The 24,966-nt window shown below is 47.5% G+C and overlaps 3 protein-coding genes across 6 annotated transcripts; 2 read left to right on the top strand and 1 right to left on the bottom strand.

Annotated features, from left to right (window-relative positions):
• Positions 1 to 1,112: 1,112 nt before the first annotated feature.
• Positions 1,113 to 8,592, top strand: LOC135397600 (alpha-1,6-mannosyl-glycoprotein 2-beta-N-acetylglucosaminyltransferase-like). 3 transcript variants are annotated; one of them, XM_064629205.1, is made up of 10 exons: positions 1,113 to 1,290; positions 2,092 to 2,214; positions 4,878 to 5,021; positions 5,256 to 5,353; positions 5,681 to 5,780; positions 6,820 to 6,950; positions 7,043 to 7,124; positions 7,183 to 7,272; positions 7,344 to 7,468; positions 8,234 to 8,592. In XM_064629205.1, exons 1-10 carry the CDS (start codon positions 1,114 to 1,116, stop codon positions 8,445 to 8,447), a joined length of 1,284 nt encoding a protein of 427 aa, XP_064485275.1. In that variant the 5' UTR covers position 1,113; the 3' UTR covers positions 8,448 to 8,592. The 3 variants fall into 3 exon arrangements, with proteins under 3 accessions (XP_064485275.1, XP_064485274.1, XP_064485277.1); XM_064629204.1 differs by having other exon boundaries at positions 4,815 to 5,021; XM_064629207.1 differs by lacking the exon at positions 4,878 to 5,021.
• A 260-nt stretch (positions 8,593 to 8,852) lies between these two features.
• Positions 8,853 to 13,424, top strand: LOC135397488 (uncharacterized). The gene is made up of 11 exons (XM_064629092.1): positions 8,853 to 8,880; positions 9,827 to 9,920; positions 10,023 to 10,064; positions 10,161 to 10,202; positions 10,282 to 10,329; positions 11,137 to 11,184; positions 11,297 to 11,323; positions 11,383 to 11,406; positions 11,570 to 11,748; positions 12,633 to 12,731; positions 13,248 to 13,424. The coding sequence occupies exons 1-11, from the start codon at positions 8,853 to 8,855 to the stop codon at positions 13,340 to 13,342; spliced, it is 726 nt and encodes a 241-aa protein (XP_064485162.1). The 3' UTR covers positions 13,343 to 13,424.
• Positions 13,425 to 14,343: 919 nt separating this feature from the next.
• LOC135397599 (uncharacterized) lies at positions 14,344 to 23,499 on the bottom strand. 2 transcript variants are annotated; one of them, XM_064629202.1, is made up of 15 exons: positions 23,312 to 23,499; positions 23,003 to 23,177; positions 22,420 to 22,559; positions 21,972 to 22,103; positions 21,800 to 21,910; positions 20,752 to 20,853; positions 20,311 to 20,541; positions 19,429 to 19,609; positions 17,491 to 17,643; positions 17,237 to 17,299; positions 17,003 to 17,094; positions 16,769 to 16,842; positions 15,629 to 15,866; positions 14,927 to 15,023; positions 14,344 to 14,863 (listed from the first exon to the last, which is right to left on the bottom strand). In XM_064629202.1, exons 1-15 carry the CDS (start codon positions 23,451 to 23,453, stop codon positions 14,650 to 14,652), a joined length of 2,145 nt encoding a protein of 714 aa, XP_064485272.1. In that variant the 5' UTR covers positions 23,454 to 23,499; the 3' UTR covers positions 14,344 to 14,649. The 2 variants fall into 2 exon arrangements, with proteins under 2 accessions (XP_064485272.1, XP_064485273.1); XM_064629203.1 differs by having other exon boundaries at positions 19,429 to 19,606.
• Between the last annotated feature and the right edge of the window lie 1,467 nt (positions 23,500 to 24,966).

The following is a 24,966-nucleotide window of genomic DNA, read 5'->3' as shown; positions in this document are numbered from 1 at the left end:
CAAGCCCTTCAAGACAGAAGTGCCTTTCGACAGAGATCTGCACTGCTTGGTAGCGCATGGAGGATCCCTATATACAGGGTGTGTGCAGAAAAACATGACCCGCATTTAGGCACATAGCTTGTTGCCTACCTAACTAACGAACTTCCGGTGGCGCACGATGGCGCATTTATGCGTGCGAAATCTGCAGAAAAATTGTGGAAGCCATACTCAGCTTAAAAAATAAACGGAACAACGAAAACGTCGACTTCCGTGCATCAGAATAAGGCAACATGGTGGGCACCAGGGTGTATGTGAAAGGGCAACACGGTGGACGTAGGAGAGTTGTGTTCAAGTACCGCTAGGGGAGCTATCGGTGCATAAATCGAAACGGCGAAACGATGCCCCACATGGATGCTCATCGGCAGTACCCCTAGCGGTGCCTGCACATAACTCTCCTGAGACCGAAATGCACCACCATGCACTGTCATGACCGCCCTATTCTAATGCATGGAAGCCCATGTTTTCGCGCTCTGTTTATTTTTTTACACTGAGTATGGCTTCCAGGATTTTTTTGCAGCTTTCGCACGCATAAATACGCCGTCGTGCGCCACCGGAAGTTCCTCGGCTAAGTAGACAACGAGTTACATGTAAAAATGCGGGTCACGTTTTTCTGCACACACCCTGTATGTCGGCGCGCGCTTCGCTCCATCTCCTACTCGGCGACGATGTTTTGCCGTTTTTACTCAAAAAGTACTCGAACAAAGACAGATTACTGAAAAAAGTAATTAAGTTACAGTTAGAAGTGCATGTTTGATAATGTATCTACTATTTCCTCAAGATACACCAAAAGTATCTAAGTACATGTACTCAGGTACTTTTACTAAGTTACTTAACAACCCTGGTCAATTCCTCAACCTCATCGCCGTTGCGTGCCAATAGCTTGCGCCAGAGATGAGCCAGAGATCACGGGTAATACCACTCAAACAGAGGAATGCATGCTTAACGTGTAACTGGCGTAACTGTCGCTAAAAGAACAAGACGATCATGGCGACGGCAAAGTCTGAGACGGAAAGAGAAGAAGAAGAAGAAGAAGAGGAGTAGGAAAAGAAAGAAACAACGATGCCCATGCGCAGTATGCGTTTCTATCCTTCTCGAGGAGGCCAGACAAGCTTGATGTCGAGCTTTGCTAAGCAACGGCTGTCTCTGACGAAGTTTCTACTTTTAGTCATTGTAGTCGATGTGCTCCTAATTTCAATTCCTATATTCTTGGGAAAAACGAAAGCGGCCATCCCAGCAGGAGCTTTCTTCAAGGTAAGGATCTTCCACTTGGTCCTCTTGGTCCACGGAACTTACACGATATGCCAACGGTACGACATTGAGGCGCGAATCTTTTTCAGACAACAGGCTTTGTCGGTGGTTAAGGACACAGATGGGGGAATCCGAGTCGCAGTTTGTGCTCTGTTAAGCCCAGAACAAGACCCTCACCGCAAATCACATAGCATATCATTTACATGACATAGACAACCTCGAATGCTGCCGCCATATCATAATGCACTCTGGCTGCGCACACTTGTTGTAATGTTGTCGTTGTTTGTGGCTGTCCTGCTTGGACGAGCAAATAATTTTTACTTGGACATTTTTCGATATCTAAATTCACTGCTTCCGGCGATGCATTAGAAACATTTTGTAATTCTTTGCACGTATGAAGGATTCGGAGCACAGCGTAGGCAGGGCGGCAATGTTCCGATTCTCCGGAGTGCACTTTCTAACATGACGACGTGGCAATCTGCGAAACTTCCCAGAACAGGGGAACGAACACCGTCAAACAAACGTTCAACCGCGGCGTTTTCTTGCTGACGTCTACGCAAATTGAATCCCCAAAGTCGGAGCTTAAATCCGGAGTGTTAGGTATTTTTTACTGGCTTAAATGTTTCCCCGATTTTGTGTGCGGATTAATCCAATACAGGACACCTAGGTATCGCACGTAGGCAAAATTATTCGTTACGAATGGTTCTGGATGTACGTTCGCGCGTGATTTTGCGTGACGGTCTGTGACACTCAAGTGCGTCCGATCTATACGTAGATATAGCAGTTGTCTAACTAACTCTGCAGGAATCAGCATTTTCTGCATTCAGAAGGGAGGCACTGCGATCCATGATCGTCCCCAACAGCAGCGTGGACAAGAGCAACCTCACTGCTTTGCACGAGATCGTCACCAAGATGAATACGCAACAGGTGAAGACCCGACGCGTTTAGCGGAAACCGCGTTCGACGATTTCTCGCCGGAGAAACGGCAAACTTTTTCACCGTCTCGACAACTCGACAGAGAAACGGCGGGACAAACCGCACGCACCGATTTCCACTGCGGTGGACGGTGGCGCCCTTGCGGGCGTTTCGTTAGCCCGTGTCAAATATGGACTTCAAATTAACTGATCAATATGTTGCTACACATAGAAGGGTTACAGTGGCACACAGAAGTTGTTCTCGCGGTCAAAGCATATTCGCAAAGCAAGCGCTACAAAAGCGCCCTCAGGCAGCAGCGGGGCAGCCGGTGAGAGACAGCAAGCTTCTCAGTTCCCAGGTTCGTCATTCGTGGAACGGTAGCGAGTGGATCGGTCCTATTGGCTGCCGTCGAGCGGACGCTTCCGCTATTCGCCGGGTTTTTGTGTCCACCGCTGTGGTCGAGGAATCGGTGACGTTGGCCGGTTCTCCGTCGAGAATTCGTCTTATAGGGCTGTCGCACTGAAGTTTGCACAGCGCCATTTCTGGCCCAAGCGGCCACGGATCCAAACAGTAAGGAGCTTCATCAGCGGGTTTTGCATGGCGTTTCAAACGGTATGATGCCAAGGAAAGCTACAAAACCTGTAGGAACTCCACAGTAAAAGCGGTGCTTCCTGAAAATTGCGAACAACTCGGGACCGTGTATTTGAAAGTGCCGCGTCGTCTGCTAAACTAGGGAGTGTTGCATAATTTGGGGCACTGATGTTGCTGCTCACTTGCGCCACCTGGCCCAGAGCAACAGGTCTATGCCGTTACCGCTTTTATTTCGAACGTCGCTGCCGCTGCCGCCGCCATCAGTACACTCCACCCTTAAAAATGAACTTCACCACATAGCACGCTCCTAGCCAACCACCATCCCGAATGACAACGTTCTCGCCCCTGATTTGTTGAAAACGGTATTACGCATTATGCACGGCACAAAATAGGCTCCTCCTCCCGTTTTCAACAAATCTAGGGCGAGAACGTTGTCATTCGGGGTGATGGTTGGCTAGGAGCGTGCCATGTGGTAAAGTTCATTTTTAAGAGTGTAGGAGCAGCCGTTGTTGTACACATGCAGGAATTGTATAAGACCGACCCTGGTATGGTGCAGGGAGGATGTCTTGCAACAGACATCAGACATGACACCTATATATACATTGTAATTCAGGCGTTTCAGTGGCCGTTGAAATGCATTACTAGGGGACTGAATGTTAATCGCACACTATCCCATGGCCGTTTTCAATTGCCATTAAAGTATGCTTCACACTAATGCGTTTCATTGCGTGCGGACGCGGGCGAAAGTTGGCTACATTGGCAATAGGCGCCGCGTGCGAGATCTTCCGCTGCAGAAGGAGTTCGCCCGAGCTGAACTTTTTTCGATGCACGCACCGACCCACATGCGGAGAACCAGTCACCGCTTTCCGCGCATGTGTGCTGCCGAGGCGCGTCTCCTGTGTGTGAGCGGAATTCCAACATGGTCGCGGTAAACACGGAGCGCATGGAGGGTACAAGAAAAAGATATGCAGGATTCGTTACACTTCCTGTGCAGTTACTATGCAGTTGTTGCGTTTGTTGTTGTGGGGGCGTGGCAACACACCAAAGAAAGGACCAGGAGCCAAGTCAGGGATACAAGTAAATGAAGTTAACTATTTACGTAAGTTGATGCACACTCTTAAAAATGAACTTCACCACATAGCACGCTCCTAGCCAACCACCATCCCGAATGACAACGTTCTCGCCCCTGATTTGTTGAAAACGGGAGGAGGAGCCTATTTTGGACCGTGCATAATGGGAACAAAATAGGCTCCTCCTCCCGTTTTCAACAAATCTAGGGCGAGAACGATATCTTTTGAGATGATGGTTGGCTAGGAGCATGCTATGCGGTGAAGTTCATTTTTAAGAGTGCATGCGCAGGGGAGGGAAGGAGTGGTCGGTAGGCGTACGCCTTTTTGTGACACTTATGCTGTTCATAATTGTCACAAAAAAGGCGTACGCCTCCCGTTTTCAACAAATCAGGGCAGATAACGAGATCACTCGAGATCGCGGTTGGCTAGGAGCGTGCTATGCGGTGAAGTTCATTTCTAAGAATGTTGTGCTTTCGGGTGTTATCGGATGTTTTTGTTTCTCCTCTTGTCTATTAAGTCCTTTCCTAATCTCTTTTTTTGTGTTTTTTGTACGGGATCGTGACCTTCCGGCGGTAATCCCCGAAAGCGTAGACAGTGTTGACGCACATGTGTGTATTGCTGGGAACGCAAGTGACCCATCCTTACACGTGTTACACGTGGCGACGTTTGTTCGTCTTCAGTGGAAACGTCACTTCAGGATTTCATAGTGACCGGAATTTGGGGAAGAAATCAGGTTTAACCCGAACTGGTCGGAGGTCATTTCGGGTTTAACCCGGAAAAGTCACTCCCTACGGTATATTCTGTACGACGGTCGACGAACACGAGATTCCGTGGATCGATACCTTGTAGTGATGAGTTTGAATGAAATCGCTAGCACGAGCAAACACGTGGTCTTGAAATAGAATTTATCCACCATGAGGGGATGTCACGAGGAAAAAGACCTTCTTTCAGGTGATGCACCATGTGGATCGTTTCGGACCTCTGGGGCCAAATGACCCCGTGCTGGTTGTGCAGGTTCATAACCGTTGGCGCTACCTGTCGCACCTACTGTCTTCACTGGCCCAGGTAGAAGGGATCGAAAAGGCGCTGATTATCCTTAGTCATGACTACTATGACAATTACCTACCATTGATACCACATAGCGCCTCGTTCTGCAAGGCAAGTTACTGCGAAACATTCATATCTAAAGCCCATTTCGCTTCACACCTTTGTCTTTTTCCGTTGCTATGTCTATTATTTTATGTCTGTTATAGCTAGTAGCTATATATATTATGCCCATTATAGCTAGTAGCTATATATATTATGTCTATTATAGCTAGTAAATTTCCATGTTGTACTTTGGAGTATATAAAACTGTAATGCTGATTTTTCCTTTTCTGTTACCCAAATCAGGTGATGCAGATCTTTTATCCGAATTCGACGCAGCTGTACCCTTTCACGTTTCCGGGACAAGACCCACGGGACTGTCCTCGAAATATGAAGCCAGAACAGTTAAGTCGTTTTTCAGCGATGAACATATCTCGTTCTACACGCTTAAAAATGAACTTCACCGCATAGCACACTCTCAGCCAACCATCATCCCGAATGAATTCGTTATCTGCTCTGATTTGTTGAAAACGGGAGGCGTACGCCTTTTTTATGACAATTATGAACAGCACAAGTGTCACAAACAGGCGTGCGCTTCCCGTTTTCAACAAATCAGGGCGGATAACGATATAATTCAATATGATGGTTGGCTAGGAGCGTGCTATGCGGTGAAGTTCATTTCTAAGAGTGTAACTTCTTACTAATCGCACCTTTGCGTATTACAACCTCAGTGCCCGGAAGATCAAATGCCTCGGTGCGGATCATCCAGATGTCTATAATCATTATCGGGAACCCAAGTTTACCCAGATCAAGCTGCACTGGTGGTGGAAGGCAAGTCTCAACCCCATTTGAAAACCCTTCTGGCGCTTGTCAATCGGTCCCAAGTTTTCCGCAAGACAATATGAGGTTCCTCATTTTAATTCTCGGATAATGGACTGCTTATCATTTCGCATCTCCCACAGGCTTGTGACACTACACGGACACGGACAGTTTTTATTTGTTGAGTGTTCATAAATTGTCAGCCTGTACCGCGTTACGTGCACTCTTAAAAATGAACTTCACCGCATAGCATGCTCCTAGCCAACCATCATCTCGAACAGTATCGTTATCTGCCCTGATTTGTTGAAAATGGGAGGCGTACGACTTTTTTTGTGACACTTATGCTGTTCGTAATTGTCACAGAAAAGGCGTACGCCTCCCGTTTTCAACAAATCAGGGCAGATAACGATATCATTCGAGATGATCGTTGGCTAGGTGCGTGCTGTGCGGTGAAGTTCATTTTTAAGAGTGCGCTCGTCGTAGTGGCGTTTCTGCAGTGTTTCGAGGGATTGTAAAACCCCTTCCAAAGAACGTGGCTGATTATATGTGGTATACAGGGTGTGTCCTTTTAATCATGATAGATTTTAAAATAAAAAGGCTATTAAATAAAATTTATTTAAATAAAAAGGCGGGTTATACGGCAAGGCACAGACGTCTTGTAAGGACGGTGGATTTGAATAATGTCTGGCTCCAGTTCTGCTATCTCGCATTTCTCAAACTTGCAATTAATAAATTGATAAACTAGTCGTCCACTAGTGGCATGCGCTGTCCTACAGCATATGCGCCTGGCCGTATGACCAACCTGCAAAAAATGAAATTCACGTTGCTCTAGCAGCCTTTTTATGAAAAAATCTGTCCTGATTAAAAGAACGAAACAAGAGACACCCTATATACCTGAGTAGGGTTAATCAGATTTTTGAAAGTTCGTCACTAAACAAGGGGGGGGGGATGAAAAAGAAAAAAAAATCCAAGCGAACACCAGATTATTTGATTACGAGATTATTTGATTACTCGAGTTTCTGCCGCAGCGTTTTGTTTTCCTTTCTTCCAGATGAACACCGTATTCCACAAACTGAACATTACTAAGAACCACGCCGGGCCGGTGCTGCTGCTCGAAGAAGACCATTACGTTACTCCTGATCTGCTCGTCATGGCTGAGCTAATGCTGTCCCAGAAGAGCACGTCAGTATTAGAACATAGTTTCCTCTCATTGTTAAGGTACCGTGAGATTTTTTATTTTTTTTTGTACCCATCAAATACCACGCATTTCGTAGGTTTTGCAACGACGCTGCTTGCCTGTGTTCCGTGGGCAACAACAAATGGGGCAGCCACCATCATCCAGCGAACGCTGATAAGGTATACTGCAAGCGATAGCGAACTTCTGTTTGCAGTGAACACCGTGTACTCTTTAAAGATTGAAGTTCGCCAATGGCAGAGTAGCACCAACAACTTAGGGCACCTAATTACAAGGGACGTTTGGAATATCATCAGGTCTTGTGCTCACGTGAGTGTTATACATAACGGGTAGAAAATTATATAATATGCTCTTCATTTTATTTTTTTTGCAACATTCAGGCCTTCTGCACCTACGACGATTACAACTGGGACCTAACACTGACCGCGTTGGCCAACACCTGTTACCCGAAGGGCAGCCTTCAAGTGAGCCTACGCAGCTCTCGCGTCATGCACATCGGGGACTGGTAGGCTTCCACGTACACTCAGTCGCTATCTTGACCGAGCGCAGGAGATAAGCAAAACTGATACTGAATAGTGAGCTTTAGTATACCGTACGCTGTCGCCTTTGCGTACGTAAAGGATAACGTGGCGCTTCTGCGCAATGCGCAAAGCTCCGTTTATGTCTTGCGCATGCGCGGAACCACCAACGTTATTCCTTGCGTACGCAAAGGCGATAGCGTACGATGCACCCAAACTCACTAATGTCCATGCTCGATTCTGACAGGCTTCGAGGACGAGGTGGACAGATAGGCTTAATGTTCTTCCCGCCACTGCCCTTGTAAGCTTATCTGATTGATAGATCAGATAAACTTAAAAGGACAGTGAGAGGAATAATATTTCGGGTATGGTTTTTGACTTCGCTTGGCGGGTTGCTGGACTGCTTCTTCAAAAGGCGGACCTCTTGTGCTACGATATATGGTGCCTCATATAATCCACACTTCGAGGCAGGAGATTTATTCCAAAAATGTGTTGAGGGGACTTTACATCTGAATGGTGAGTCAACAGACGTGGCCGCAATTCGAAAAGTATATACTGTACAGACACCGAAAAAAGAATTGGAGGCGAGCTGATGAACGTTGACACTGCAGAGGGAGCTTGTGCATAATGGGAACGAAGAAAAGTGACACGATACAGTTGATTTTGCTAGTTTTGAGCCTCCGTGTCGTGTCGTCCCTTAAAGGTTACCGTGCGGTATGAAAGAGTATAAATAAATCTTGTCTCATGTTTAGCGGCGTCCACAGCAAATCCCACGTCTGCAAAGAGCTCCTGCTGAAGGGCGCCGTGCGAGCTGCAACCCAATCCCGCGCTTGTCCTAGACCGACGAGCCTTATACCGATCAAAACTCGATATCATGGAACACCGAAAACCAGCGGTGGATGGGGTGACGTCAGAGACCACGATCTTTGCCTCAGCTGGGTCACACCAGACGGCGCCACTGAATGATGTTCTCTGTCCGGGCGTCGTCTACTGATGGGTAGCTGCCTTCTTGAAAGCCTTTCTGTCACGCCCAAGTAGACACAGATTGTATTCTGCCCTGTCACAGTAATGTCCAGATCGAGATATTCCATAATAAAAATATGATTCATTAACAAAAGTCGTTCTTTCTGAGGCGTCTCAGGCGTACGATATCAGAGTCTGTAAGTACAGAGCACCAGTGTACTGGGTCTTGTGCAGCAATATACGTGCTGCTTGTGGTAAAAAAAAAGCTGCGTGTTGTCTGCTGCAATTGGGGCCACTGTGGAGATGCAGTTGTCAAGAAGCTTTGTTATGCATGAAGGTCAAGTTCCAATAAAGCCTTCCTGTAACGTAATGAAGGTCGTCGCGTCTGCACTGTGCGCACTATAGACAATGTCTGCAGACGCCACGTCCATGGCAGGTGCAGCTAGTACATAGCAGTGCTATAATAATTCTTATTTGCCCCGCATAAATTGCAGTTCTTGAGTCTTCACGTATAGGACAGTCGTAGCCACTGAGGTTTGTGATCTTCATGGGTGCCAGACTCGGCTACCTTGCGCCAGAATGGCTATTTTCTGACTATCGTGGCCACGACCTACTAGATTATAACGACCATGTCAGGCGCACCCCTTCTATGCGCCGCATTTTTGGAAGGTAGCGGTGGCGCTTCTGATCGTCCCAGTTATTGCTTCTTCAACTTCTACAATACTTTGTACTTTAGCTTATACCTTAGTATTTCTGTACAAGCGGTGGACGTTCCACAGATGTTTCATTCTGAGGTTGATTATCATCATCATTCTACGCGTTTTCATAGGGGCTATCGCTGTCGTCTGCTACGGTAGTCGCACACACGCTTCTGCGCGTTCAGAATTCAAATTTCCATCGTCCAATCGTGTTGTGCCGATCAGTAGCGCCCCTGGCGGATCGTGTGGACAGGCTCCTCATAGGGTTTTCTGATTGTGACATGGTCGTTATAATCTAGTGGGTCGTGATCGTGGCGCCCTTGGCGACTTGGCTACTTTCTGGCTACTTTTGTGGATAGTTCTTGGTTCTCAACGTGCACCACACAATGCTGAAGTACGCACAATGCGCTCATTCCTGTTTCCCCTGGACATCGGCATCGCACTTTGTCCACGCTTTTCCTTCAAGGAATGCCTTTACTTGCAATACCGTTGCGAACGTCGGCGGCACAACAGCGCGCGGGGCTGCCTCGAGCCACAAACTTCACGGCCTCGTGAAGTGCAGCTCCGCAGTGCTGGATCCTACGTTCATTTGCCTGCGTTCTCTCAGAAAGCGAAGCCGTGGCCAGCAGGCGCCTGAGTCTTTCAGCAATGAATAAGACCAAGGTTACCACGGGGAGGACTGAGCTGCAGGCCGAACCGATAGTGATCCCACGGGAATCTGTACCTCCGCGAGCCGAGCAACCTGTCCCACAGCTCGCGAGTCGATCACATCAACCAGGTGAGAAATATCCATGTCAGTTCAAAAAAAGAAAAAAAAAGTTCAATACTGAATTTTCAAACTGATACAAGCTGTATCAGGATGATCTCTCATTTCTTGCAGAGCGTACTACCGTCAACAGGAAGGCTGCTTCCTTGATGAAATGTTTGTTATTATTATACATAAAACATTCCTTGTTGTCGCATACACACGAATGTGCTTCGTATCTGGTACAATTATGTCGAATTCCTCTTTTGTCAGTTTTCCAACGATCAGCCGTGAACCATCGCTCCCGATCTCGAGGTGAGGGTATAGTGTACCACTCTGCACCGGGTACTATATCTTACTGTACCTCCAGCTAGAAGTATCGCTCTCTCGGTAGGGCCGCACCTCACAACTGCTGCAATGGGCGCTATCACAAAACCTTCAGGTAATACGGCACTACTGAAAAGTTTGCAGCCCAGTGAGACGCTGCTTACACGCGCACTGCTTGAGAGGTCATTATCAGATCGAAAACAATGTGCAATGATGAATGTTAATGGCGAGGCTCGGTTTAGTGACTGCGTTATCTGCCCACCGTAAGGTGAAGCTAGGGAGGGTAGGTAGTATAAAGTAGTCAAAAACCTTAAATAGTAATGTTAGAGCCGCGGCAAGCTGGTTAAAGAAGGTGCATGTTGCTGTGTCCGTGCTGATGAAAATATGTGTGTGTTTTTATTTTTTTACGATATATTTATCCTAAGCTCCCATTGCTTTAGCCCAGGCCCGTCCTTTCCAATATTAAGGTCGTTCGATAGGGACGTTTGACGACTGACGCGTGCAGCAAAAACATGCCCCGATCTCAATAAAAGTGGTAACGAAGTGCATTTTCATGATGACAAACCCGAGCGCTGGGTAAAGTTACATACATGACAAACCCTCATCTCAATTGTTGTTGTGCGTTTGTCCCGAATTTAACTTTACCCATCGCTCAAGTTTATCATCCGTAGAGTTAGTCCACCAACTTGCCTGCGTTTATGCCATTACCTAATCAGTTACTGTCGCTATATAGTTGCAGGTAAAAGTGACTTTACTAGCCATACCACTGGAAGGCAGATAGGTTAAATCGCATGCGAGTGCTCATGAGAAGAGAAGAAAGTTTCATATCGGCTTCCAATTACACCGCTAAGGATAGTCCGTGACATAGCCAGTAAAATCATGAGCTGACAAAGCAGCTTTACCGTGTGACGCACTCTTCCAGCAGGAGCAACTCTCGCCGATGTCGCAACCCAGAACAAGCACCTAACCAGTGAGCAAAACAGTTTCATCTGTTTTATTCAAACTGTGCCTCTCCTACGAGGCCCATTATGATTTGTGAAAATTTATTGAAATGTGACCACCATTTTTGTATTTGTCAACAGGCTATGCAGTTGTGCCAGCGGACCTAAGTACGCCCCTATAGAATTTGCAGACTCTTTGTATTTACCACTGTTATAACCGATTTCAGATGTTCGACGCAGTCATCCTTTTCGTAAGCATACGCGATACATTGCTTGGACAGCTGCGCGACTAGCGTGCGTCTAGTGAGTAGCCCGTCGTGCGGATATTCGCAATATATCGAACTAATGGCGCGCGGTATAACGAATTATCGCTATATAGCCAATATTAAGTATAACTCTGCATCCCATATATAGGACAGGCGTAAGTATTCATTCGTTCGGGACTGTGTCGGGACCGAAGACAGCACATTTAATACCACTGATACAATTTGATTCACACAGTGCTCCGGGTGAAACCAACATGATCGCTTTCGTCAGTGGAGCCATTTTAAGCATCCTGGTCGTCATACTCGTCTACCTCATCTTCAAATATAGTGAGCATTTAAGAAATATAGTTTGGTAGTATGGCGAATGAACATTCCATCGCCTCATCACTCCTCCACTTTTGCGTCTAAGCTGTTAGTCTCGCGATCTTAACTCGCGAATTCGGATTGGAAGCAAGTCTGGAGACCAAGCAACCAAGGAACTGAAGCCGGTCGGAGTTGTATATGCCCGAGCATTTTCCCTCATTAAGTCACACATTTCCTTTGTGAACTTTGCGCCACCTTTCGAACTTTCGAAAGCCCGCTTGCTGAAATGAGCACTGTTGGCTCCGCCTGAGTCGAGGCGAAGTGGAGAGAGCGACAGGGCGCTGTATTATCGTCGAAAGCCTTATCGGGCAACCCGTCATATCAGCGGCTGCTGGCTGATGACAGACTCATGGATCGGGACAAAAGTGTGATGTATGGCGAGGTCCACGGGAAAATGATGTACAGGCTGTCGAATTCGTGAAGAAAAACCCTACTGGTCACTTGGATAATTTTCGAGTTCAGTTAGCTTAATTAATGCGTGCCAATGTGTGCTAACTACCGCAACCTGTGGCAAAAACCTAGCAGGACTAAATACCGTTGTCCCCATATGCAAACGCTCCGTACATTTTCAATTAACATTTTTTTGACATGGTTACTGAAACTCCCTGTATATACAATGAAGGCAGGATGAGGAAAAATATGTTTCATAAGTGTGTTACGCGTCTAAAAACGTCGTTTCACACTCATGCAAGTACAGTGATGTATCCATGACGCATTCTTGACATGATGACGTCGCATCCTTGATCTTGCAAGGAGGCAGTAGTACAGATAGTCCAGATAAATATTTCGTGGAAAGAATGACGGCAGCCGGAATTCGTGAAAGTTACTTTTCCCGTACATGTTTTCAGCTAGCCAAGGGACGTCGGACATACCCAAGGTCCCAGTCTTACATAAGCGAAGCGACGAATACGAAGACCTCCCAATCGTAGAAAAGTCCTCAAAAATAAGTACGTCATTCAATATTACACCTCTACTTGATATGTTGGACTAATGAATACCGTAGTGTACTATGCAAACGGGACCAGAAAATGGCAGCGCTAAACGCCCATATACGTAGCTCACGATTTCACGTTGGGTGAGGAAGGTCGTCCTGGGGATCCAGAAAGGGGACGATGCTAATTGGCTGAGTAGCTCTTGTGCAGAAAATGAGCATCTGGGTATGGGTTTGAAGGCAAGTTAAATCTACATTGCTTAAGGCCCGCACAATTACGTGGCTTCTCGCGCACTAGTATATGTTTCGGAGAGCATTGGAAAGTGACTTTAGTGACTTTGTGTACGTAACCGATAGCTTTGCGCATGCGCAGAACCACCACGCTATCCCTTGCTCTCTAATACAGTAAAGCAGTAGCAACGAGTGATTCTTGCGGATGTCACGCAGGTGCGGCATCTGAAATGTGAACTACGCACGCGTGGTGAATGCAGTACGTATACACACCTGATTTTGCTCTGTCGTCTCTTGTCAGCGATTACAACGCAGACGACCGGAAACTATTTGGAGAGTACGCAGGGCACCTTCAATATGAGCAGCGACAGTTCGTCCATGACATCGTCTGCTTGACATTGTTCCCGGTGATATTTATATCGATCAATGGAAAGTATTCCGACGTCTTATGAATCCAATTAAAACAGATAGAAATGAATTGTCTTAACTACTCTTGTCTGAACTATACTATTGCTAGTCTATTGCTTAAAGTTGCGCGCATCACCGCATCACCGGCATATTGCAATATATAAGGGCGGACGTGTACTGCGCATATCAGGTTAGATACCACGGATAGAGTGGGACACAAACCGAAGAGGACGATGGTAGACTCGAACCGAAGACCCATGGACGTACACGGTCTCACGCCACAGATGTATGTATTCTCCGAAGCCTGCTGGGCCAAGTCGTATGCCCGCTAATGTAGCTTGGGAGTTTGCGAAGTGGGTTAGTTTGACAGGAGAAGAAAATTTGATGGCGCCGTGTAAGAGGGGTAAAAATCGTCCGGGAGAAATCGTCCCCCCCCCCCCCAAAAAAAAACACTGCGCGTGCCCTGCTGAGGGTAGCCACCCCTCAACGGCATGGTGAACTGTGCAGGACCCGGTTCTAACCAGGGTTCCCACCGGGGACGTTTTTTCCGGGGATGATTTTTTTCGGATCCCGAGTAAAAGTAATGTGACAGGATTCTGTGAATGAGGAGGGAGTTAGGATAAGGTGTTCAGATTTTCTTTGTGTGTTGGGCACTGTATGTTATACGTAACTATATTATACTAACGAACTTCACTTCATTCGCATCGTAGAGCCCAGCTCGCAAATCAATATTGTTGGAAACATTTTGGCCACCCAGTATCAATGCACAATGACAGCCACCCGGGTGCGCTTGCACACGTCTCCAGAAGCCTTAGTAATCTTTCAACATCTGGCATCATCATGGGGCAAGACTGGGACCACTCGACCTCCCTACTACTATGCACTCTGCTCACTACCTTAGCCAGATCCAGAGTTTCGGTCTACGCTCACCTTCAATGCGAAGGAGCTGCGTTAGTCCGTGACCTCAAACTAAGAATGAAGTCTCCTCATTTTCTCGACAATAATTTGTTGCAGTTTTGATTGATAATTGGTTCAGCCAATGCGTTTTCGTCGAAGACAGACCGTCCCGTGTCACATTAGACGGCGGCAGGCTGGGCATCAGAGACATCACATACGAGCGGACCTCTGCGGAGTTCCACAAGTCCCCTTATCATGGCGACACTCTGCCTTTACAAAACGCGAATGTTTCCTTTGTGTCCAGAACGATCATGCTCATTTAGCGTCCATGTTACGCATTATTTATGTACTTATTTGACATGATAGTACGCTGGTGCTGTGAGAATCTCGCGGAGACGCTATAGCTCCGGCAGCACAACAGCCCTCACGAAGTCAGTGACACTTCCACAAGTCTCCAGGCATGACACCCAACATTCGAGCTCTTGCCAAACCCCATCGTCTGAGCCGTTCCGGTTATGACGCAGAGGTTCCCGATGGTGCTCGATAAGCTGTATGAGAAGATAGTGCAGGAAGAAGACGTTAGTCTGCGGGCAGAACGCCGTCCAGCCGGGTCTGCATGCAAAACGGGAAGTTTAAGCGCGTACGTCGCGCCTTCATCGCAGTCTCTAGTCGTACTCAATTAGTTCCTGAAGTCTGTAGAGCAATTCCACTTCTTCGGGCTTCGTACGCTCGCTGAGGTCACGTGCGAAGTTCGAGGCGATGACGACGTCAGCTGTCGAAGTAAAACGTGCGCACACATCAGTGTTGGCCGAGGGATTCTCAGCCAGAGGAGACAGTTTTGCGTCATAAAACCTCATTGCGTCTGCAACTGACACCTATAATGTCGTACTGGAATGCGTATTTTTTTGGAATGGTATTTGTTGGACATCTTCCTAATAGCACAATGAACTAAACGTGTGACTATACATAGGAGTGAACAGGGAGATCAAAGCTGTTGTCTCCGTCAACTGCTCCGCGAAATGAATTGCAGGCCGCTTATTACTTGGGTTCATTGTGTTTCTATTTTTCATACTTTCCTTCACTTTGTAACTTTTCGTGCGCCAGTATGAACAAACTACGATTACTAACGATCGACCAAACTAGCACAAACAAGGACGCGTGAGGGACGCCACCACGGGACTACGGGAACGGGACGCTATTAAACACAATGGGATAGGACGCTAAACTACGGGACGATGCTTGTCCTTTAGTCGTTTCCTATCTTCCCTAAGCAATGGCAGAATAAGAGGCCTATTTCCAGGGGTTCGCACACAATGGTTGTCAAATGGAGACGCCAAAGCTTGCGAAGTGTACTCATGGCGTTCCAAGCGGACTTGCCTGTGTCCGTTTCAATTCTGGACGTCGAGAAATCGATTATGCTCGCTCGGATCCCGTAATTCTCAATGAGCACGCCCCGTCCTTGCAAGATGAACTCTTCTTGCCTCTCCGTGTTGGCTTTGATGAGGATATGGTCGGATGTCAGGCAGCGATGTTCGAAGGAACACGCCGCTTCGGAGACGGCCAATGTCATTGAGACTTGTTCCATGACTGCCTTCAGCTCCAGTACGCTGTCAAACTAGAAAGTGCGTATACAAAGTGTCGGGTGCAGTGACGGGTCACAGTGCATAAAGAGCGTGCATATCATGTCTTATACCCCTGTCACACGGGCATTTCGATCCTTCTCGAATCCGATCTGCATCGAACTTCCCGAGCACGCTCGAGTTTTGACGCTGCTACACGGCCACTTTCCATGCGCATTGAATCGTTGTCGGTGTCAAGATTATAGGCAAATGAATAAACGGAACTCATTAATTTCGCGTTTCCTATATAACAGCGATATTAGTGGTTTTATCGTATACCGATGTAAGCATCATTTGTAGCTTCGCGCGCATGTCCGTCTTAAGTTATGACAGTTCACCGGGGTCGGGGATACAAACGGCGGCCGTCGAGCCGTCTTGAAATTCTCAATCCTGTTATGGGAACTGTCTCGAGTCAAGCAGGATCAAAGTTCGATCCTGCTTGGAAGCGGCCGTGTAGCACCATCCGATCTGCATTGGGTTCAAGCAGGTTCGGTCGAGCAGGATCGAAAATGCCCGTGTGACAGGGGTATTACAGTACCATACTTTCCAGAGCCGCCGTAGGGTTTTACCTATACTGACAAATATGTCGAAGTACATAGTTGCATGACTTTGTTATTTTGCCACTTTGAATACAGCTGATGATACACAATTGGACATGGCTCTGCATCTCACGACGGTATTACCTAGGCTCGACATTACAAGCGGCTCAAGAACATCTGGATGAAGACAAGAAGGTTTTGCCTGTGTCCTGACTTTGTTTATGCTGCGCTTACCACATGGATCACTTGGAAAACATTTCAGATCAGAGATCTTGCCATAAGTGCCAAGTAACCCGTCGGTGGGTCACTTGTTCCTCATGAAGTCTACCTCAGTATTATTTAAGGGAAAATATACACACCTGTACTTTAGATAGCGGCTGCCCAGCGTACGGCATATGAAGCACAACGTAGGGTCGGCTAATATCTCGGATACCTGGAATAGACAACGGCGTCTTCAGTATGACACCTACGCAAACAGTCTGGCGACAACGTGGTTCCCGCACATAACAGGGCCACGTGACAGGGAATTTTGTCCTGGGAAGCTACATACGCACCTGCGCCGGTGGTGCCTTATAAAGCTCGAAAATTCTTACTTTCATTGAAGACTGAGTACGCCTTTCTGCTTTCATAGACTGTGCAAGCATTCACCAGCTCATCAGGGTACTTGTCCCAAACGCAGTACACACTGAGTAGAATAATAAATATTGTAGTGTGTGGTACAAATTGGTGTTATAAGCCCATGTTATAACTTATAAAGCGTGAAATTCGCTGCTGTATCGTTCGTTATCGTATTATACGCGGGTACAAGACAAAACGAGCTGTCTTACCCTTTTAGTTCAACAAATCCACAGGTATGGTTCTTGGAAAATTTTGCTAGGTTGTTCAGCTCCCTTTAAAAAAAAAGAAGGAACAGAAAAGCATATGGTGTACTTAATATCTCGTGTGTTTCAGTCAATCTTGAACACGTTCAATCAAACATACGGTTGACAGGGCTCTGTGCACATTGGGAGGTTGATACCTGACATCTCACTGGATGCCTAACCATTCCAGAAAAGCACACGCTAACGGGTCATGAACGTACCTTCCGATCAGGACTTCGTTGATGACAGCATCGTGTTGTCTAATGATGTAATCTGTGTGAATTATCTTGATTACTCCCATGCCACGGCCACCGCTGATCCGAAACACTTCAGAATGTCTACCTTCCTTGAGCTTCATACATCCATCCAAACCACTGAAAAGGTTTTCTTTTAATATTATAGGTCAACGTACGCTCATCGTGCTGTTGCAAGAAGTGGAGCATCGGTTAACCGCACCAAGATGAAAAAAGCACGATGACTGCTTGCTGAAGCGTCTTGAACGTTAGTAGCAGTGAAGACCTCCCCGTATATTTTTCGTTTTTGGCAGTTTAGCTGTTTGGTTTAGTATATTTTCGTATTGTGCAACAAGTAATATGAGCTCTTGCGCAACAACGATTATTGTAGCTGACCTATAGTGCAAGAGAGAGGTCGTCTAGAAACCCCTCACCTCCTTCCCCTCTTCAGAGAGACAGTAAGTGAATGAGTGACGCGACTCTATGACGCGAGGAGTCCGCCGAACGCAGCGCCGCGTCGTGTCAGTGGCTGAAGACAGGTGGCCTCGCGGCCTCTCACCGTGGTGCACGAACCTGATTGCATCACGCTAGGACCGTGTTTCTCAAACTGTGGGACATGACCCCAAAATGGGTTATGAGCCTTTTTCTGGGGGTCAGGGTCCAACTATATGTGTATGCTGGTCGCGAACTTTCAGTCTCGGTGCCCATACTCTTTCAACGCCGGCTCATCAACAACACCACAGTCAAAGAGGAGTTCCAGGAATAACAACAAAGCTTGCCCCAAGACCATCCCTGAAAATTATCCTGGCTTTCTCATCCACTTAACTTCTCGGCTCGCCTAGTAATCAAATCAAACTCCAGAAACAGGTTGGATGCTGAAGCAGACATGTGATGTGCTTTGAGCTACACAGACCCACGCACTGATTTGCTTCTATAAAGAAAGCAAATACATCCTTCTCATTAAAATTCAAACCTTGCTAACAAACATTTTTTGGTAGATCTCTCTGGTGTGGATAAACGAATTTTAAATAAATTACAATGTATCTGCGTAAGTACATTTTCATAAGGATTATTAAGGTGGGGGGTCATGGTAGGTTTGGTACTACTAAAAGTGGTCACGTGCTGGAAAAGTTTGAGAAACACTGCGCTTGGAGATCGGGACCATCATTCAGGGTCACGCAGCAGAGCTCATGGCTCCTTTCTAGAGCGTAATTTTGGAAGCCTAGTTGCGCAGTGATGAGACAGCAAAAATATTGTGTGCATGGTGGCTCGTGATAGACTGGATGAATGAACAACAACAACAACATTATTTTAAGATGAATGGGGAGTTTCATGACCAGGGGCGATACTCTACCCCTGGATGAACGAAGGGTATCAAGGCATGCAAAATGTCAGCTCCTTTCTCCTGAAGGTCCTTTCTGTGTAGGTGGTATTGGTGTAGCGTTTACCTGTCGCATCCCAACAATGTGCGCACTTATGGCGAGGAATTGGAAGTATGACATTAATGCTCCCTCTCTTGCTACATCGGAAACGACGTCCTAGCGATGCGGCGGCGCATGCTGTCCTGTTTGGTGGGCAAAAATCACGCGATCATCGAATCACTGGGTGTTTTCGGTCGTCATTAAAGGCATGCTGTAAAAGTGGTGTGGCTATTGGACGTGCTACGCGGTACAGACAAGCCAAATACGCCGTACTCACTATGCGGTTTGCTACATCCTTTTGCCCACCAGCGCACTCTGCTCTATGCGCACGCGCAGACGCGCCCTCTCGTTTACAAATAGAAGAGGGTCTATACGTACGGCAATCACTTGAACGTTCCCTTCATCCCTAGACATCTAAGGACAAGCTGCAGGACAGATTGTCATGTAGCCACAGCGAGTCAGCCCCAGGACTGCGCGTGGCATATAATTGGGCTGCTTCACTCACAGTTCGTGGAGGAGAACGTCAAAGGTAATATGTGTGTTGCGCTCGCAGACTTCGAGGAGGGAACCGAAGATCTCGTGAGACGTCCTCTTGGATGCGTTCCTCAAGTCATCTACGGACGATGGAGGTCCTGCAGGAATCGGGGCGTCGAAAGTGGACCAGTGACTTTCAAGAACTGACTCTGCTGCGTGAGAGAATAATGAGTTGTCACTTTGGGAGAAATCATACTGGTTGTCGTGACTGCTTACGCATAATACGCGAGCGTACGTTTCTGGTTACTTTTTTGTCATATGTCATTCGCTTAAGTCTTAATAGGATATTAATACATAATCTTTTGTTATGACGCGGTGTCTCAGCTTGAAAAGGTGCGTGAGCACAAGGCGCGCAGGGAGCACGTGCTGTTTTGGAGCTGCTACTTATACCACAGGGCCGGACTGTGATGAAAAAAGTTACACACGAGGCGCGACTCGCAACACGTTTTCTTTTCGAGAGTGGGGGGAGGGGGAGAGAACGTGCCAGTCGGCCCAAGTTGTGCCGGTAACCGCCCTTGTCTATCGCCCAAGACTATATTAGCTTTGCAGGGAAGCGATACTTTGCGACAGTCTTTCTCTTTTCTTTCACATGCTTCGCTAGAGGAGCCTGAACCTTCCGTTTCGGTTTTAGAGTCGTGTACGAAGCTAGCATATACGTGTACAATAACTTCTCGAAGCACCATGCCGCCGTCCTGCAGGCAGGTCCGTAGGAAAATATGTGACAAGAGTAATCTGTGCGTAACGTTTCAGCGACAATCGGCGCGTGGCAACTACCCGGCGTATTTCCTGACGGCCCTCACAATACCCTCTGCGCTTATGACGTCACAAGCGATGCATTCTTGTAGCAGCGCACCCGAATCGTTCTCGTGGGGCTGGGCGTAGCCGTAGACAAGGTTCACACCCGGGTCTCCGAACCCTGGATCCACCATGTTCTGCGTGGCATCCTCGTAGGCGGACTCATCTGGTTGAATGGTGTCATCACTGCTGTTGCTTAGCTGGATAGGAAAGCTCATGTACACCGTCGAGTTGCTAGGCATGGTAAGAGCAGACTCCGGTATTGCGTCGCTCTTGCGTTGGTTCACATCTGTGACAGAAGGGGCCGCTCAGTGTGAGACCAATTGTGATTGCGTATTTATGTGCATATGTACACTTTATAAATGTGAATGCATGTCCATATCGCAGGAGGAAGCTGATGACCACACCGAGCAACATACCATGCTGCGGTCAATGAAATCTCCCTTACCTTTGGACACCAGAATATTGTACAGCTTTTTTCCTTAAAGATATGACCTACCTAATGTCTGAGGCGAAGACTTCGCTGTCCTGGGTCGGCCAAGATCTGCCCTGGAGGATGACGCGCAGTAGATGCTCCTGGACGGACTCCTTGGGAGTGGCACTGAAACAATAACAGAAGCAGCGGCTTTGGGAAGCAGCATTTTGGGAGAACATTGCAAGGAAAGTTTGGTGTAAAAAACTGTTTTAAACAACGACCACCTGTAGTATTGAGTCTGAGACCAATTCCTAGTATGGGGAGACAAGGAAAGACTCGTAAGACGACCAATGAAGCGTATATTGAAATAGCATGGCGCCAACAATGATTTCGAACCATTACCGCTGACGAAGTGATTGGGCTCTCTTCTTTTGGCGCACTCAAATCGGGAGTATGAGACACCAGGAGCGTCCATTAAACAGCGAAAAATAACTTTGCAGTGCAACACTGCTCGCTGATGCTGCTTCTCGTTGTCTGCTCATGCTGTGCACAGACGGAGGACACGTTGGCTTAGTTTGAACCTATAGGAACGTTGGAAGGGACGACGGCGGTTGTGAAGACTTTCGCTTGTAACAGCGAATGCAAAGGAAAAGATGGGAATTTGTAACAGACACCAGAGCAGCTTCATAGTGTACTGTGAAAATGACTACATGGCGTGATGACGTCTGCATTAAAGCTATGGATTTCCCGCGAATAACCGCAGATATCCGTGCGGGTGTTGTCCACTGTTAAAAAAAACATGATAACAGTTATAGAAAATATTCCAGTTTACTGAAATCGGAGCATTGTGTAACATAGAAAGTCCGTAATTTGCTTCCGAGCCCATAGTTCGAAGGTCGTCCTGCCGCCGCTCAACAGGAAGTACGTCACGGAAAATCCCAAGCACCCTGGCGCCCGGGCGCTTGTCTGCTTCCATGCACCCATATAAAACGGGAGCGCGAAAAGCGTCACACTCCCAGGTGCGCGAGTAGCGCTTGTGTTGCGTTAAGTGCCTACTTAACGCACCCATTCAGTGTCACTACAGAACTCATTTTGCGCGGTTGCGGTGAAATAGGGGAATCTTCCTCCTCACCCGAAGAAGTCTTCAACACTCGTACTTCCTCTGCAGTTGTATGTCTCGATGATCGACCGCTGATTATGCTTAACATCGAACGGCTTCGTTCCTCTTCCACGGGGGTAAATACTAAAATAATTAACAATTATTCTTTCAATTCGTGCCTTTCTTCCAGCAGAGCAAGACTTACTACACGGTACGCCCACGTCAGAGTCGCGATCCATGGCCCGGTTGATGGCAGGAAAGACGACGTCAGAAATCCTTCTTTGAGAACGAAGAGCGTCGTCTGGAAGCTGTGAATCCTCAAGGCCATCGTGATCCTCTGAAAGCCGGAAAAGGGTCAATAAAGACGCGACGAACGGTACCGAGATATAAATGTCCTGTGAGAGGACAATGTAGAGACCATGTGAATATTTGGAATATTGAAGAGCTTAAGACAGCTAAAAACAGTCTTCTCGATAATTTGCAGCGCTATAGCGCTCAAACGACGAATACAAGGAAGGGAACAAACACCACATTTCTGAAGAACGTGCATTCAAAACCAATAGTCGCGTTTCGCCGATCATTTCGGTTAGTGATAAACTTTTTGTTCGAGATTTGCGCACGTTCGAAGAGTGCTACAGGACAGTGAAACGTACGTGATCCTCGCGGTGTTTTCAACGATAGCGACGCATCAGCCGATGGACGAGCTTCGCAGGAGTAAAAAGCGGGAGGAGTATCTTCCGACGAATCAGGCGATGGAGGGGAGGTCCACATTTTGGAACAGAGACTGCAGCAGCTGCACAGCAGAAAGACAACACTACAGAAACAGGGATACTGCACACACACGCGTACACACGTACACACGCGTACACACGTGTGTTGTACAGGGGGCATTAAGACGTTTCCGAAGGCCGAGAAAAAAAAAAAAATGAAACGCCCGCGGTCATGTACCCCTGCACTCAGATGTAACTCAATAGATCGAGCAGAACAAAAATTTCAAGCGCCGTCTATATGTATATAGTGTTAAAATTCTCAAGATAGTTTTCCAATATGGTCATTGTCCTGAGGGGCTAGAAATGCACCAAGATGAGCGTAGGTGGGCGAGTGCGGTAGTTTCGGTATCGCTTGAATGTGCTTGCGCAGTGGTTTGGATTGGTGTCGCTACCGGCGCACTCGCCCACCCCTTTGAACGAATGAGCTCGCCCGCTTCCGCACCGTACACTCCTGTTTGGGACCCACCTGGCGAGTAGGGCGCTAAATATCATGGGTACAGCAATGATGAGCACTCCCCCCAACTCTACTACGTCCTTTTCCTTGTGAGGAAGGAACATTGCGTTCATCACGCTCTTCACGTGATCCATATCCATCAACGCCATGACTTGACCTATAGGATCCGACGTCGCTTCCTCGGACACTGAAAGAATGTGACATGAGTAAAGGTACACTGCCCGGAGCTGGATAATGCATAGCATTTTACAAGCTCTGTGACAGAAATCTTGCACGTTCGGCACTGTGCAAGGTGGCTCTGGACTGACAGAACATTCTTACCTTCTTGAGGAACAACCAAGAGGGAAGTCTCAGAATTAGTGTCCACCGTGGGAACATACGTGATCCGTTGCAAGCGCTTTCCCATTCGAAGAAACACGAGAAATGCCAGGAGGGACATCAACATGGTGGTAAGGAACGCCATATTTAGTTCAGACAGGATTATCTCTCCCCCTGCTATCACGCCCTTCTTCGTCCTCGTCGTCTGGCGAATGTTGGACTAGGCTTATGGTATACTAGTATTATGGTGAGCTTCCTCTTCTACTCCTTTGTCAAAAGTGGCGCATAGCTCACTGGTTTAATAACGAAAATTAAGCACACTACGAAAAAAAGTAGATGACATGTAGAAGATGATTGAGAGAAAGATGGTGTGAGATAAGCATAGTGCCCAGAAGGCAGACCAAACGAGACGATGGCAGAACGCGTGAGAGGAATGAATTTCGAACGGAAGGGTACGATCAAGATGGTGTTACGGTAAAGATGAATAACGAGAGCAGCCGGGAAAAAAGTGATCAACGGTCTCATCCAAATGGCAATGATGGTATAATGAGGACAACGAGGGGAAAGAATGCGGCGGATGCGGCAGGGAAACAAGTGGAAAGGGAAGACGCGACAGCGGAAGAGTGGTAAGAGTAAGCGTATGGTAAGCTAGTGCTAGGCTAGTCATCACCAGCTCCCGTGGCTCAGTGGTTAGCGTGCTGGCCATGTCACGTCGAGACTGGGAGGTACCCGGGTTCGAATCCCGGTGCCGGCTGTGCTGTCCTGGGTTTTCCTCAGACGCTTTTCAGACATATGTCGGCACAGTTCCCTTAGAAGTCGGTCGGCCCAGGACGCACATTCCCCCAGGGCGTCAGTCGTGACGTTGCCCACCTACGTGAGGCCGACAACGGCAAGCCCTTTCACCACCTTCCTCATCCTTCTTCTTCTGCTGAGTGTGGCACACAGCCAACACACCAAGTAGAAGAAGGCACACAGCCAAGCCGGCCTCAGTAGCTAATTAGGTAGCTCGGCCGGTAACGTGTTGACTTGCTGAGCTCAAGATCGCGGGTTCGATCCCGGCCGAGGAGGTAAACATTCCTTTCAGCACCGTGTGTGTCAGAGGTTTTCGGCCCACGTCAAAAGAACCCGAGGTGGTTGAAATTATCCGTGGTCCTATCCTGCGGCACGCACGTACAACGTGTCGCCGCACACACAGGTAGACGTGTCGATAAGCGAGCAGAAAGACACGAACAGCACAGAACGAGCTCAGACAAACGACTGAGTTTATTCTAAGACAGAAGGTACAAGGTCAAGCGACTACAAAGACACCCCGGAAGGTGGGATATTAGCTTCCGGGGTGTCGCGACAATCCCTTGACCTTGTACCTTCTGTCTTAGAATAAACTCAGTTGTTCGTTTGAGCTCGCCCTGTACTGTTCGTGTCTTCTTGCTCGCTTACCGACAGGTCGTCTTACCTCTCCACCTCTCCACGTTAAATACAGGCAGAAAAACGTTACGTGTAATACACATTACCATTACCCACACCGCCAAATGCAATAGGCTACGGATCAATGGGCGGATGTAAGAGAGGATGAAGGGATGAGATGGAGACACCAGTTGCAGGACGACAGAACGTGCTGCCTCGGCTTCTTCGCTCAGCTACGGGCGCGGCGTTTTTGC

This window comes from Ornithodoros turicata, chromosome 6 (genome assembly GCF_037126465.1).
Source record: "Ornithodoros turicata isolate Travis chromosome 6, ASM3712646v1, whole genome shotgun sequence".
NCBI classification, from domain to species: Eukaryota; Metazoa; Arthropoda; class Arachnida; order Ixodida; family Argasidae; genus Ornithodoros; species Ornithodoros turicata.
Note: the sequence above shows the minus strand (reverse complement) of the source record. Positions and strands in the feature narration are given on the sequence as shown.